We start from the raw sequence: 13453 nt of genomic DNA on the forward strand, positions 1-13453 counted from the left end.
GTTGCATAAATCAAAATTAAAGCACTCTGGAGTTTGACATTTAGTACATAGTTACTTTGCAATCCCTTCCTTCAGCATCTGCACAATTTAGACTTTTGATGACCTGTTTCATATGGTTTTCTGTCATTAAATGAAAGAATTGCAATACAAAGTAAACTCTCAGCTATCTAGGTTAATGCAGATTTTAGACTAAATGGATAACCAAAATACACAGATAATCAAAATTAGATGGAAATTGCTACTAACAAAGCTCATTTGAAAGCATATTCCATAAATGAAAACAAGACATATGGGAAAAGAAGTAAATAAACTGTTCATGATTTCAAAAGTATCACCATAACTTTTAATTCATTTATCCCACTGTGAAATGAGATGGTCTGTCTCTTCTTGAAAAACGTTTGCAGTTGCCTATGGAACCACGGTTGTATCTAAGCAGGCACCTCTTAATCTGAAGCAAATCGGTGACCACGAATGTCTTTCTTCGGGGCGGACCCACGTGTGTTACCGAGGTTGTTTCAAGTACACTGCAGAAGATTCACTGGGAAGCTGTTACACATCCTCCATATAGTTCAAATCTCTCTGCACGTGACTTCCATATTTTTGTATCCCGCCTGGGAGGCAGCACATGGGTAGGAGCAGGAAAAGGTAAAATACGTTGGTACTGCAGTGAGTAAAAGTGGTTTACTGGTGCAAGAAGAATACATAACTTTGCACATAGGTGAGAAGCTGAAGCAAAGTGTCCCAGCTGCCTGCTGTTGATCAAATGGGCTGAAACTGTTGCGATGCTCGTAGAGCTCTCCACAGCCCCGGCTAGAGGGTGCTGTCGTCGTCGTCTGTCGTAGTGCCAACTTAACTGGCTACTAACCTGCGACATCGTTGCTATCGATACCACATACCTCCCCCCTGAAACGGCGTACCGTCATTGAGTACGGCTTCTGACGGTGGGTGGACGGACCCAGGGGTGGCGCAGCTGAGTGGGTGGACAGCGGAACTGCAGGGCGCGCTGTCCACCCGCGACCGTGAATTGCTTGTGAGGGGGTGAGGCAAAACGCCCCGTGGAAAACCTGCCGAGGCCACATGTCGCTACTGGGTATGCTCGCATGAGGAGGCGGAGCAACGACCTCCGTGGGCGACGGTGGCGGCTGCGGCGGCGGCGTGCCGGCAGCCTCAGCGTCCATCGGTTCTGGCACAGCGGAGGAACACGGCAGCAGCGAGAGGCGCCCGTCCGGTGCAGGTGACCGGACCGGCAGTGACAGTGACGGCAGGCACTTCCATGGCGGAGGCGCGAGCGGAGGAGGCGCCGTTGGTGGATTCGTGGGCTGAGGTGGTGGAAGCCGCGAAGCCTCCAATGCTGCTGGAAAACAACCAGCGGCAGAAAACCGAGGGTGGCACAAACGAATCTGGTTCCGGTGACACTTGACAATGCCTGAGGGACCAGAAATGAGAAATAAGGCGCAGCCAAGCCGGCGAAGAATGTGCACCTGCTCCCAGTGCTGCCTGCCAGAGAAAATGTGATAAAACACCAAATCGTGCGGCACTGAGCCAGAACGAGGCGAAGCAGCGGGAGCGCGTGGCGGCGGGTGCAATAGCTGCAGGAGCGATGGATAGGTGCGGTCGTGTAGCAATTCCACTGGGGAACGGGTGCCGCACGGCTGAGAGCGATAGGAAGCGAGGAAAGTCCAAAGTGTGTGCTCGTGAGAGTGCGTGGTGTGCAACTTGTTCATCTGCGACTTAAATGTACGTAAAAAGCGTTCAGCCTCTCTGTTCAATGGGGGGGCGGAATGGGGTTGAGGTCAGATGGCAAATGCCATTAGCACCACAGAACACTTGAAACTCTGATGACACAAATTGTGGGCCATTGTCAGAGACAATAACTTCATTAAGGCCCTCAATGCAAAAAATAGACGTCAAAGCCTGAATAGTACTGGCAGGTGTAGTAGTAGACGTATGTGCAACAAAAGGAAAGTTGCTGTACGCATCAATAACTATCAACCAGCGGGTGTCCCAGAAAGGACCCGCAAAATCAATATGAACGCGCTGCCAAGGTGCAGTAGGAGTCGGCCATGCAAAGAAGCGCTGGCAGGGAGCAGATTGATGTTCCGCGCAAGATCGACAGTTAGCAAGCAAATTCTCAATTTGTTTATCAATGCCGACTGAAGTGCAGTGACGATGCGCTAATTGCTTCGTCCGCACTATACCCGAATGACCAGCGTGCAGTAAACGGAGGATTTCCAACTGCAACAAACGAGGTACAACCACACGAGACCGATCATTGTCAGTTCGCAACAAGATAACGCCGTGGTGTACAGACAAGTTTTGACATTGCACAAAGTAATGTCAAACCAGTGGATCACAAATCTGCGTAGCAGATGGAGGCCATGGAGTACGAATATACTGCAAAAGAATCTGCAAAGAAGCATTGGCGGCTTTCGCAGCAGCAATGTGATGACAATCCACCGGAAAACCATCAGCTAATTCCTTACCTTTTGAGTGCATGACAAATCGGAAGAATCAAACACTTTGTCAGGACCAATAGGCAGACAAGACAAAGTATCAGCATTGTAATGCTGGGCCGTAGGCCGAAACAAGATTTCGTTATTGTAGTTAGACAAAAACAAAGACCAACGTTGCAACTTTTGTGCAGTACGGTCCGGAACTGGCTTTGGCGGGTGGAACGATGACGTCAAAGACTTATGATCGGTGACCAAATAGAACTTGCAACCGAACAAAAAATTATGAAACTTAGTCACTCCATAGACAATAGCTAAATCTTGTTTCTCGATTTGAGAATAGTTTTGTTGGGCAGAATTGAGCAACTTAGACGCAAAAGCGATCGTGCGATCGACAGAATTAATGCGGTGCGAGAGAATCACTCCGATGCTGTGAGATGCTTTGACAGCCAAAACAACTGGTTTGGAGGGATCGAAAGGAATCAAATAGCGATCACTCAACAAAGCAGATTTGAGCTTGTGGAAAGCAGCGTCACATTCCGAAGACCAAACAAAGGGAACGTTCATACGACGAAGGCGATGCAAAGGTGCTGCAATCTGCGCTCCATTTGGTATAAACCTAATATAATGTGTAATTTTTCCCAACACAGACTGAAGTTCTTTCAAGTTCCTGGGTGCTGACAAGTCTCCAATCGCACTGAGGTATGACGGCAAGGGGTCGATACTTTGTCCTTTAATCACATGTCCTAAATACTGAATCTCAGTTAGAAAAAATTTGCACTTTTCTCTGTGACACTTTGGTTCTGCCTGCAAAAGTACAGTAAATAAGGCACGCAAATTCTGCAAATGTTCGTCAGGGGTGCGACCTGATACGACTACATCGTCCAGATAGGTGGAACAACCAGGGACACTGGCACACAACTGCTGCAAATGAGACAAAAATAGCAGGAGCCGAAGCACAACCGATCGGAAGGCGGCGAAACTTGAACAATACAAGGTGGGTATTGATCACAATATAGCGCCGCGACTGTTCGTCGAACGGAATCTGAAAGTATGCGTCCCGCAAGTCAATCGTGAAAAAGAATTTTCCTGCACCAAGCTTATCAAAAATGTCTTCAGGATGCGGTAAGTGAAATGTAGCTGTCTGGGGATTTATTGTTGACTTAAAGTCAGCACAAATACGGAGACGACAGTTTGGTTTCTTGACACACACTATAGGCGCAGCCCATGGCGAAGCAGAAACAGGTTCAATGACACCGTTGTGTTGCAAATGCTTACGTTCAGCAGCTATGGCGTCGCGCAGTGCGTGCGGTACCAGGCGTGCGCGCTGGAAAATAGGCATGGCGTTGTCTTCAACTACAACATGCGCTGCAAAGTCGGTGGCTCAACCTAGTCCATCAGAAAAAAGTTCAGCAAAATCATTGCATAGTGCGGCAACACTGTCTGCATGGTCACTAGCATTGATGCAAAGTACATTGCCCTGAATTGTGAGGCCAAAAAGTTCAAATGCGTCCATGCCAAAAATGTTCGTAGCATCACTAGAGCGAAGTACATGGAAAGACACCGTATGTGTCGTTGCACTGTATGTGGCTTGCAAACTACACACGCCAAGAACTGAGATTTCCTGTCCAGAAAATGCAATCAGTGTGGAATGTGAACAACTAAGCGGGGGCAAACCAAGCAAGTCATACGTTGATTTGTTCAGTAAAGAAACTGACGCACCAGTGTCCAACTGCAAGCGAACGGAACTCACAAATGTTCAAAGTAACAAAAAGTTTCCTCGCATCGCACTGAATGAGGAAGTGTCTGGCAAAACTTGATTCACACGACGAGCTGTTGACGCACGTGCATCAGGAGGCTTGGAATAAATGGCATTAACATCCATAAGCTGAATCACGGTCACGGCAGTTTCCGTTGCGGTGACGCCCACGCGAATCACGCGAACGGGAGATAGGTCGGGAATTAGAATTTCTCTTACTGCACACAACTAGCACGTGTCCTTTCTTATTACAAAAATAACACTGTGCTTGACGGGATGTAGCCATGTCTAATGTATCTTGTCTGTCTAGCAAGTCCACTACTTCCTGCAAAGATGGGTTTTTAAATCTGAGGATTTGTACACGGATGCGGTGAACTGCCACATTCTCCTCAATAGCGTCTCTAATCATTATATCCGCATATGAGCGTCCACATGACTTAAAGTTACACTCACGTGTTAGTCCCTGAAGGTCCACTAACCAAGATTTATTGGACTGAGTAGGGCCACGCCGGAGGCGAAAGAATTTGTAGCGTGCAGCTACCACATTTACACTGCCACGGAAGTGGGAGTTCAAAGCATCAATCACTTCGTCGTAAGTTTTAGTTTCTGGGCGGGTGGTGGGAAACAATTTCACGAGTGCACGATACAACACAACACTAGCGTTGGCAATGGAAAAAGCAAGCCGCTCTGTACCTGGTACGTTGTATGCTGCGAAGTGTGCCTCGAACTGGGCGATGTATTCTGGCCAGCGTTCAACGTCAGGATTGAAGGCACGAAATCGCGGCGCCGTCGGCGACGGCGTCGGTACAGGCGGTGGCGTCCGAGGCGCCGAAGTAGCTGCAGTTTGTAGTGTGACCAGTCCATTTATGGCAGCAAGCAGCTGCGTCATTTGCTGAGCCCGAAAACGGGCAAGACTGGACAGCGAAGCCTGCTTCTGTGGTGAAGCCACGGTTTACACAAATGGAAGGTCTATATAGCGAAAGGTGGGAGCACTCAGATACAGTCACTCAATCACATGGTCGTATCACAAAAAAGCTAAAGCAGTACTGAGCAAAAAAGGAAACAATAGGAGAAAAAAGGGGAAACCTCATCGCCAACTTTTGTATCCTGCCTGGGAGATGGCGCATGGGTAGGAGTGGGATAAGGTGAAATACGTCAGTACTGCAACGAGTAAAAGTGGTTTACTGGTGCAAGAAGAATACACGACTTTGCACGTAGGTGAGAAGCCAAAGTGAAGTGTCCCGGCCGCCTGCTCTCCACCGAACGGGCTGAAACTGTTGCGATGCTCGTAGAGCTCTCCACAGCCCCGGCTAGAGGGCTTAAGAATGGAATTTTCACTCGACAGCGGAGTGTGCACTGATATAATACTTCCTCGCAGATTAAAACTGTGTGCCCAACCGAGACTCGGACTCAGGACCTTTGCCTTTCGCGGGCAAGTGCTCTACCATCTGAGCTACCCAAGCACGACTCACGCCCCGTCCTCACAGCTTTACTGGCAGAAGTAAAGCTGTGAGGATGGGGCGTGAGTCGTGATTGGGTAGCTCAGATGGTAGAGCACTTGCCTGCGAAAGGCAAAGGTCCCGAGTCTGAGTCTCGGTCCAGCACACAGTTTTAATCTGCCAGGAAGTGTCATCTGTCTTGTGTCACAGAGGGCTAAATGTACTTTGTTTGGTGATTACTTTTGACATATTAAACTGTTTACATACTCCTTTTTCATCTGTCTTTTTTTGTTCAACTGCCCCTTATTCTATTAGATTTTAATGTGTTGTAAGTTAAAAATCTTCAGCTCTTAGGAAAATGGCTAGGCAAACATAGAGAGAGGAAAGTGGCAATGGATATATTCAAAACATTGTCAAGACAATAAATTATAGTAGAGTATTTTAGTAGAGTAAATTATAGTAGAGTATACCAGACTACTAATTTGCAAGTACTTCGGGTAGAAGGTGAAGCTTATTTGTACTTAGCTTTGTATGTTCAGTTATTGGAAAATTCTGTCATTCACATCTGCATGTGTCTTAGGTGGAGATTTCAATTTACCAGATATAGACTGGGACACTCAAATGTTTAGGACAGGTGGTAGGGACAGAGCATCGAGTGACATTATACTGAGTGCACTATCCGAAAATTACCTTGAGCAATTAAACAGAGAACTGACTCGTGGAGATAACATCTTGGACCTACTGATAACAAACAGACCCGAACTTTTCGACTCTGTAAGTGCAGAACAGGGAATCAGTGATCACAAGGCCGTTGCAGCATCCCTGAATATGGAAGTTAATAGGAATATAAAAAAAGGGAGGAAGGTTTATCTGTTTAGCAAGAGTAATAGAAGGCAGATTTCAGACTACCTAACAGATCAAAACGAAAATTTCTGTTCTGACACTGACAATGTTGAGTTTTTATGGAAAAAGTTCAAGGCAATCGTAAAATGCGTTTTAGACAGGTACGTGCCGAGTAAAACTGTGAGGGACGGGTAAAACCCACCGTGGTTCAACAACAATGTTAGGAAACTACTGCGAAAGCAAAGAGAGCTTCACTCCAAGTGTAAACGCAGCCAAAACCTCTCAGACAAACAGAAGCTAAACGATGTCAAAGGTAGCGTAAGGAGGGCTATGCGTGAAGCGTTCAGTGAATTCGAAAGTAAAATTCTATGAACTGACTTGACAGAAAATCCTAGGAAGTTCTGGTCTTACGTTAAATCAGTAAGTGGCTCGAAACAGCATATCCAGACACTCCGGGATGATGATGGCATTGAAACAGAGGATGACACGCGTAAAGCTGAAATACTAAACACCTTTTTCCACAGCTGTTTCACAGAGGAAGACCGCACTGCAGTTCCTTATCTAAATCCTCACACAAACGAAAAAATGGCTGACATTGAAATAAGTGTCCAAGGAATAGAAAAGCGACTGGAATCATTCAACAGAGGAAAGTCCACTGGACCTGACGGGATACCAATTCGATTCTACACAGAGTACGCGAAAGAACTTGCCCCCCTTCTAACAGCCGTGTACTGCAAGTCTCTAGAGGAATGGAAGGTTCCAAATGATTGGAAAGGAGCACTGGTCGTCCCAGTCTTCAAGAAGGGTCGTCGAGCAGATGCGCAAAACTATAGACCTATATCTCTGACGTCGATCTGTTGTAGAATTTTAGAACATGTTTTTTGCTCGCGTATCATGTCGTTTTTGGAAACCCAGAATCTACTCTGTAGGAATCAACATGGATTCCGGAAACAGCGATCGTGTGAGACCCAACTCACGTTATTTGTTCATGAGACCCAGAAAATATTAGATACAGGCTCCCAGGTAGATGCTATTTTCCTTGGCTTCTGGAAGGCGTTCGATACAGTTCCGCACTGTCGCCTGATAAACAAAGTAAGAGCCTACGGAATATCAGAGCAGCTGTGTGGCTGGATTGAAGAGTTTTTAGCAAACAAAACACAGCATGTTGTTATCAATGGGGAGACGTCTACAGACGTTAAAGTAACCTCTGGTGTGCCACAGGGGAGTGTTATGGGACCATTGCTTTTCACAATATATATAAATGACCTAGTAGATAGTGTCGGAAGTTCCATGCGGCTTTTCGCAGATGATGCTGTAGTATACAGAGAAGTTACAGCATTAGAAAATTGTAGCGAAATGCAGGAAGATCTGCAGTGGATAGGCACTAGGTGCAGGGAGTGGCAACTAACCCTTAACATAGACAAATGTAATGTATTGCGAATACATAGAAAGAAAGATCCTTTATTGTATGATTATATGATAGCGGAATAAACACTGGTAGCAGTTACTTCTATAAAATATCTGGGAGTATGCGTGCGGAACGATTTGAAGTGGAATGATCATATAAGATTAATTGTTGGTAAGGCGGGTGCCAGGTTGAGATTCATTGGGAGAATCCTTAGAAAATGTAGTCCATCAACAAAGGAGGTGGCTTACAAAACACTCATTCGACCTATACTTGAGTATTGCTCATCAGTGTGGGATCCGTACCAGATCGGGTTGACGGAGGAGATAGAGAAGATCCAAAGAAGAGCGGCGTGTTTCGTCACAGGGTTATTTGGTAACCGTGATAGTGTTACGGAGATGTTTAGCAAACTGAAGTGTCAGACTCTGCAAGAGAGGCACTCTGCATCGTGGTGTAGCTTGCTCGCCAGGTTTCGAGAGGGTGCGTTGCTGGATGAGGTATCGAATATATTGCGTCCCCCTACTTATACCTCCCGAGGAGATCACGAATGTAAAATTAGAGAGATTAAAGTGCGTACGGAGGCTTTCAGACAGTCGTTCTTCCCGCGAACCATACGCGACTGGAACAGAAAAGGGAGGTAATGATCATGGCACGTAAAGTGCCCTCCGCCACACACCGCCAGGTGGCTTGCGGAGTATTGATGTAGATGTAGATGTCACAAGAAGTCCTAAGTTCTTTCTATTGGGGTATGATGACATCCAATTTCCAATAGGTGAACGGAGTATCTTTAAATAAAACTCAAGTAATATGTGTAATTTCATGTAATTATTTTATTAAATCTATCTTCTTAACTGCATTTTCATAAAATACACTTTTTTACTCTGGGACACATCTGTCAGAATTAAGCTAATCAACAACTTGTTTTGTGTCTATCACTGAAGCGTACATATTTAGGGATTTGAAGTAGTACAAGTGTTACTGAAGATAACCGATTGATTGACTTATAATTACAAATAATATTTATGAAATTACACAAGCACACCGTGACGCACATCACAAAATACAGCTGCAATCTGATTTAATAAATTCACACATTTTCCAAACTGAAACTCACATTGCAAGTGTTTTTAACTACTAGCATTACAAGTAGACATTGATTAATTTTGGTAGTCTGATGGGAACTGGTGTTACCACTGCAATAAGGCCATAAGAAGGTCTTTCATGAAAAATATTTCAGGGCTTTCCTATGGTGGGACTGGGCAAAAGTGTAATGTGCGTAATAATGTATTGTAACCAAAAATATTTGTTCTGATTACAACATATTATTTCATGCTATTCTTCCTTAATGTGAAGTTTCTTTTATTATTATTATTATTATTATTATTATTATTTTTACAGGAAAAAAGGTCGGTGACAAAGTATATGCATTATTACATATAAAAATTTCTCCTGAAAATTTTCACTGTGTAGAATATAGATGGTAGGACAGCATATAGCACTGCTGTTAGCACTTCCTTTTCTTGTGCTCTGTATCATTTATGTAATTCCATAGGGGAAGTTCCCAAGCCATATTTTCACTTCTTTGCATAGAACCCTATGGCTTTTAATTTGTAGGACATTGTTACTTTTATGGATGAAACATAATAAAATTACAATTATAACACACTGATCCGATCACATTTACATTGTTTGACAGGACTTCGAATTGGATCTGAGACTTTTCAATCGAGATATAATGAAGAAAGCTCTCCCTTTTCTGGTAGCAATTCTGGAACGAGAGACGAGAGGGTGGTTTCTGCATTTCAGAGAAAGACTAATCTCTGAGCTGAGATCAAAGAAATTGCCAGATGAAGAAATTGAGAAAGTAAGTACTGAACAGAAATCATTCACAGTGAGTGAAATTCAGTAATCATGGTGTCAAATAACCACAATTTACGATAGTCTTCCAGACTTTAGGGAAGACGGGACACGGTTTTTAATAGGGTGCGTGACCACCACAAATGGCAGCGCATGCCGTGTACTGTGCTCGCGTCCGACCACGAGTTCGGTAAGGAGTTCTTGCGGTAGAGTGTTCCATTTCTTCACCGGCATGATCGAGAACCACCGGACGGTCGTTACTGCGTGCGGACATGTCGCGGTGCGCCTCTGTGATGAGTGCCACGTGCTCGACGGGATCTGACTGTGGTCAACGAGTAGACCCGTCCGTTTGCCAAATATCTACTTGTTCTGAGAGCTTCTCCACCTGTACTCGTAGATGCTGTTGTGCATTATTATCCATTAAAATAAAGTCGGGGCCAAATACGTGTGTGGAGAGACACACGTGGAGGGGGAGTACAGTGTTACAATAGCACTGACAGGTGAGTCTACTGTTTTCAAAGCTTCGGAGGTCAATATGCCCGTGCAACATTATGCCTCCAGACACCATAACACGCGGACCGTCAAATCGATCACATTTAACGACGTTCCCGGGTGCGTTACACGTTCCCACTTCTCACCGTACGAGGGTACGTAACGTGCCCGGGAACGTCGTTAAATGTGATTATTTTATCAGTCCGGTCGTTACGAAGTGATGAGGCGTACCGACCTCCGAGTCTCCGAATACAGTTCGACCACTGGTCAGCCTTATTGTGACACTGCATTCCTTCCCCACGTGTGTCTTTTCAGGGGTGCATACAGCCCGACTTCATCTTTACGGACGATAATGTGCGGCTACTTTGAACTGCACAGGTGGAGGAGCTCTCGGAACGAGTGGACGTTTGGCGAGTAGACCGGTCTGCGTGTTTCCCCGACTTAAATCCCATCGAGCGTGTGTGAGATGCGTTGGGGAGACCTACTGCAGGGTGTACACGTGCAACTACAACTGTCTAGCAGTTCTCAACCACTCTGCCAGTGGAGGAGTGGAATGCCCTAGCGAAGGAACGCCTTACCGACCTCGTGGTCGGCCCACTGCAGAATGTGCGTTGCTGTCCGTGATGATCACACACCATACTGGGAACTGTGTCCCACCTTTTGTAATATCCGTGGGACCGTCGTACGTCACGGTGACCTCACTGTAAGTATTATATTCGAATAAAAGTGTCATTTCTTGTATCTAATTGGAAATTAGTTTCAGTTACCTTGTGTACAGTACTATAGCAGTTTTTTCTATGTGTGATCCGAGTATCACTTGAGGTAATACATCACTGAAAAGTTACTTTTGTCCTCAAGTTTTGCACATCAGCGTACATTCTGACAGAAATTATATTTTCCCAGAGGCAGTGTCTTCAATCCAAGCAGTTGCTTTACCCATCTGCCTCACAAAGAGAGTCTTGTGACAGCTTATTTTGCCCTATCTGCATATCAGCAAATCTGAAAATAGTGGAAAGAAGTGCGGCAGGTGTCTCGTAGTACTGTCTTGCCGTGCAATGCGTGAACTGATTTCAGATGGAGCTCTGAAATGAGAAGCACCTTATCCCGTGATCTCCTAGATTAGTTTTTTATTATCCTCCTGTCAACTGTCATTTCAGACTTATTCTATTCACCTACCTGTCCAACTGCTCGAGCTCATTACTGATAAGAGCCATTTTACCGAGTGTGAGTGGCCTACAAAATACCTTGTCACTTAATGTACTATATACATTTCCGTAGTCTGTGCTGCGATGACACCTGAGTGGCACACACTCTTTGTCCCATAATCAGTATCTCATACAGTGCAGGAAGTTGGAACTTTCTCTACAATGTATGTTGTTCTGTTATGATCTGTCTTTCACATTTTCTGGCTTCTCTTGTTGCCATTTTTGTTCCTTCTTCTTCTCCATTAGGTCTATTTACTCCTTTTTACAATTTCCTCTGTGATTGGTTTCTTTTGTTTGAAACAAAAGTAAATCATTGGTACAGTAGCCCTAATTTCCTGATTGCCATAAGGGCATAGGGGTTGAGATTTCTTTTTTGCAATTATTTTACTAAATGTTTGTTTCACATTACCAGTAAAAGTTCTCACCTGCCTAGGAGGTGTAATGGGCCTACTTTAAAATAGTAAAGGCTCATCACAACAGCCACTGAGTGAAAGTAAAATGTTAAATAACTAAGCTTTTGGAAAGCAAGGGATAGATACTTATCATTTTTAACTTCTTCCACGAAAGAAAAAAAATCTTTCATAAGATCTTAAAATGAGAATAGATGTGTGCAGTGTGCTTTAATTGACAAATATTAAGGTATTCTTAATGGAAAGTCACAAGAAATATTCCAAAAGTAGCTAAGGACTGTTTGGTGATATATTTTTATTAAATAAGAAAGTTTTTATTAGTGGTTTTAGTTTCATACAAATCTACACCACTAACTTCTTCAACAGATCTGCCTTTGAAATAAACCAGTTGCCAATGGTGGTTTTGACTTTCTTGTGAGCTTCAATCTGTTATCTAGCAAGCCATTGTTTCAAGTGAAAGATGGGCTAATAATCACTGGGTGTGAGGTTTGGACTGTAGGATGGTTGAAAAGTTTCCACTGGAAATGGTGAGTTCTATCTTTTGCACTGGAGCTGTCTTTGGCCGTGTATTATCAGGAAGGAGGATTACACTGACGACTGTTTTATGCGCTGTCAGTATCTCTGTTTGGTGAATATTTCACAATATGAATCACCTACAGTTGTTGATTTGTGAACCACAAAATCAACCAAAAGAAAGCTCTTCACAATATATGCTTTGCAACTGGCAGTAACAATGATTTTTTTTAGACTTTTGTTGTTTAGTTTCAGCCACTGTCAAATGACTACTTTACAAAAACAATGACTTCTGAGCTGCCAACATTTGAATATAAGCATACAGACTGTACATGTTGAAAATCCCTTGTGTGTAGATATGGAACAGTAGCCATTCTGCTTTGACTGAAGTAAACAGATTGCTTTTGCTGACAGTTGTTTTGTGTCTGTATTGGTATAGGATACTCATGCCTTACTTGCCATAACAATGAGGGAAAACAAATAATTTACATCTTGTTGAATTTTGTTGTTGTGGTCTTTAGTTCAGAGACTGGTTTGATACAGCTCTCCATGCTATTCTATCGTATGCAAGCTTCTACATCCTTCTGAATCTGCTCAGTGTATTCATGTCTTGGTCTCCCTCTATGATTTTTACCCTCCACACTGCCCTCCAATACTAAATTGGTGATCCCTTAATGCCTCAGAACGTGTCCTGTCAACTGATCCCTTCTTCTAGTCAAGTTGTGCCATAAATTTCTCTTCTCACCAATTCTGTTCAGTACCTCCTCATTAGTTACGTGATCTACCATCTTATATTCAGCATTCTTCTGTAGCACCACATTTCTTTTCTTTAGAAACACTTTCCTTGCCATTGCCAGTCTACATTTTATATCCTCTGTACTTTGGCCATCATCAGTTATTTTGCTCCCAAAATAGCAAAACTCCTTTACTACTTTAAGTGTCTCATTTCCTAATCTAATTCCCTCAGCATCACCCGACTTAATTCGACTACATTCCATTGTCCTCGTTTTGCTTTTGTTGATGTTCATCTTATATCCCCCTTTCAAGACACTGTCGATTCTGTTCAACTGCTCCTCCAAG

The 13453-nt window shown here is 44.0% G+C and overlaps 1 protein-coding gene across 3 annotated transcripts in view; it reads left to right on the forward strand.

The window, feature by feature from the left end:
• Window positions 1-13453, forward strand: part of LOC124596496 — an 836705-nt gene that overhangs the window by 663755 nt on the left and 159497 nt on the right. For all 3 annotated transcript variants that reach the window (XM_047135655.1, XM_047135657.1, XM_047135656.1), the window contains one exon: window positions 9593-9760. In XM_047135655.1, the coding sequence (XP_046991611.1) occupies window positions 9593-9760 (168 nt within the window). The remainder of the gene's footprint in view (window positions 1-9592; window positions 9761-13453) is intronic.

Source organism: Schistocerca americana, chromosome 2 (genome assembly GCF_021461395.2).
Source record: "Schistocerca americana isolate TAMUIC-IGC-003095 chromosome 2, iqSchAmer2.1, whole genome shotgun sequence".
Lineage (NCBI taxonomy): Eukaryota > Metazoa > Arthropoda > Insecta > Orthoptera > Acrididae > Schistocerca > Schistocerca americana.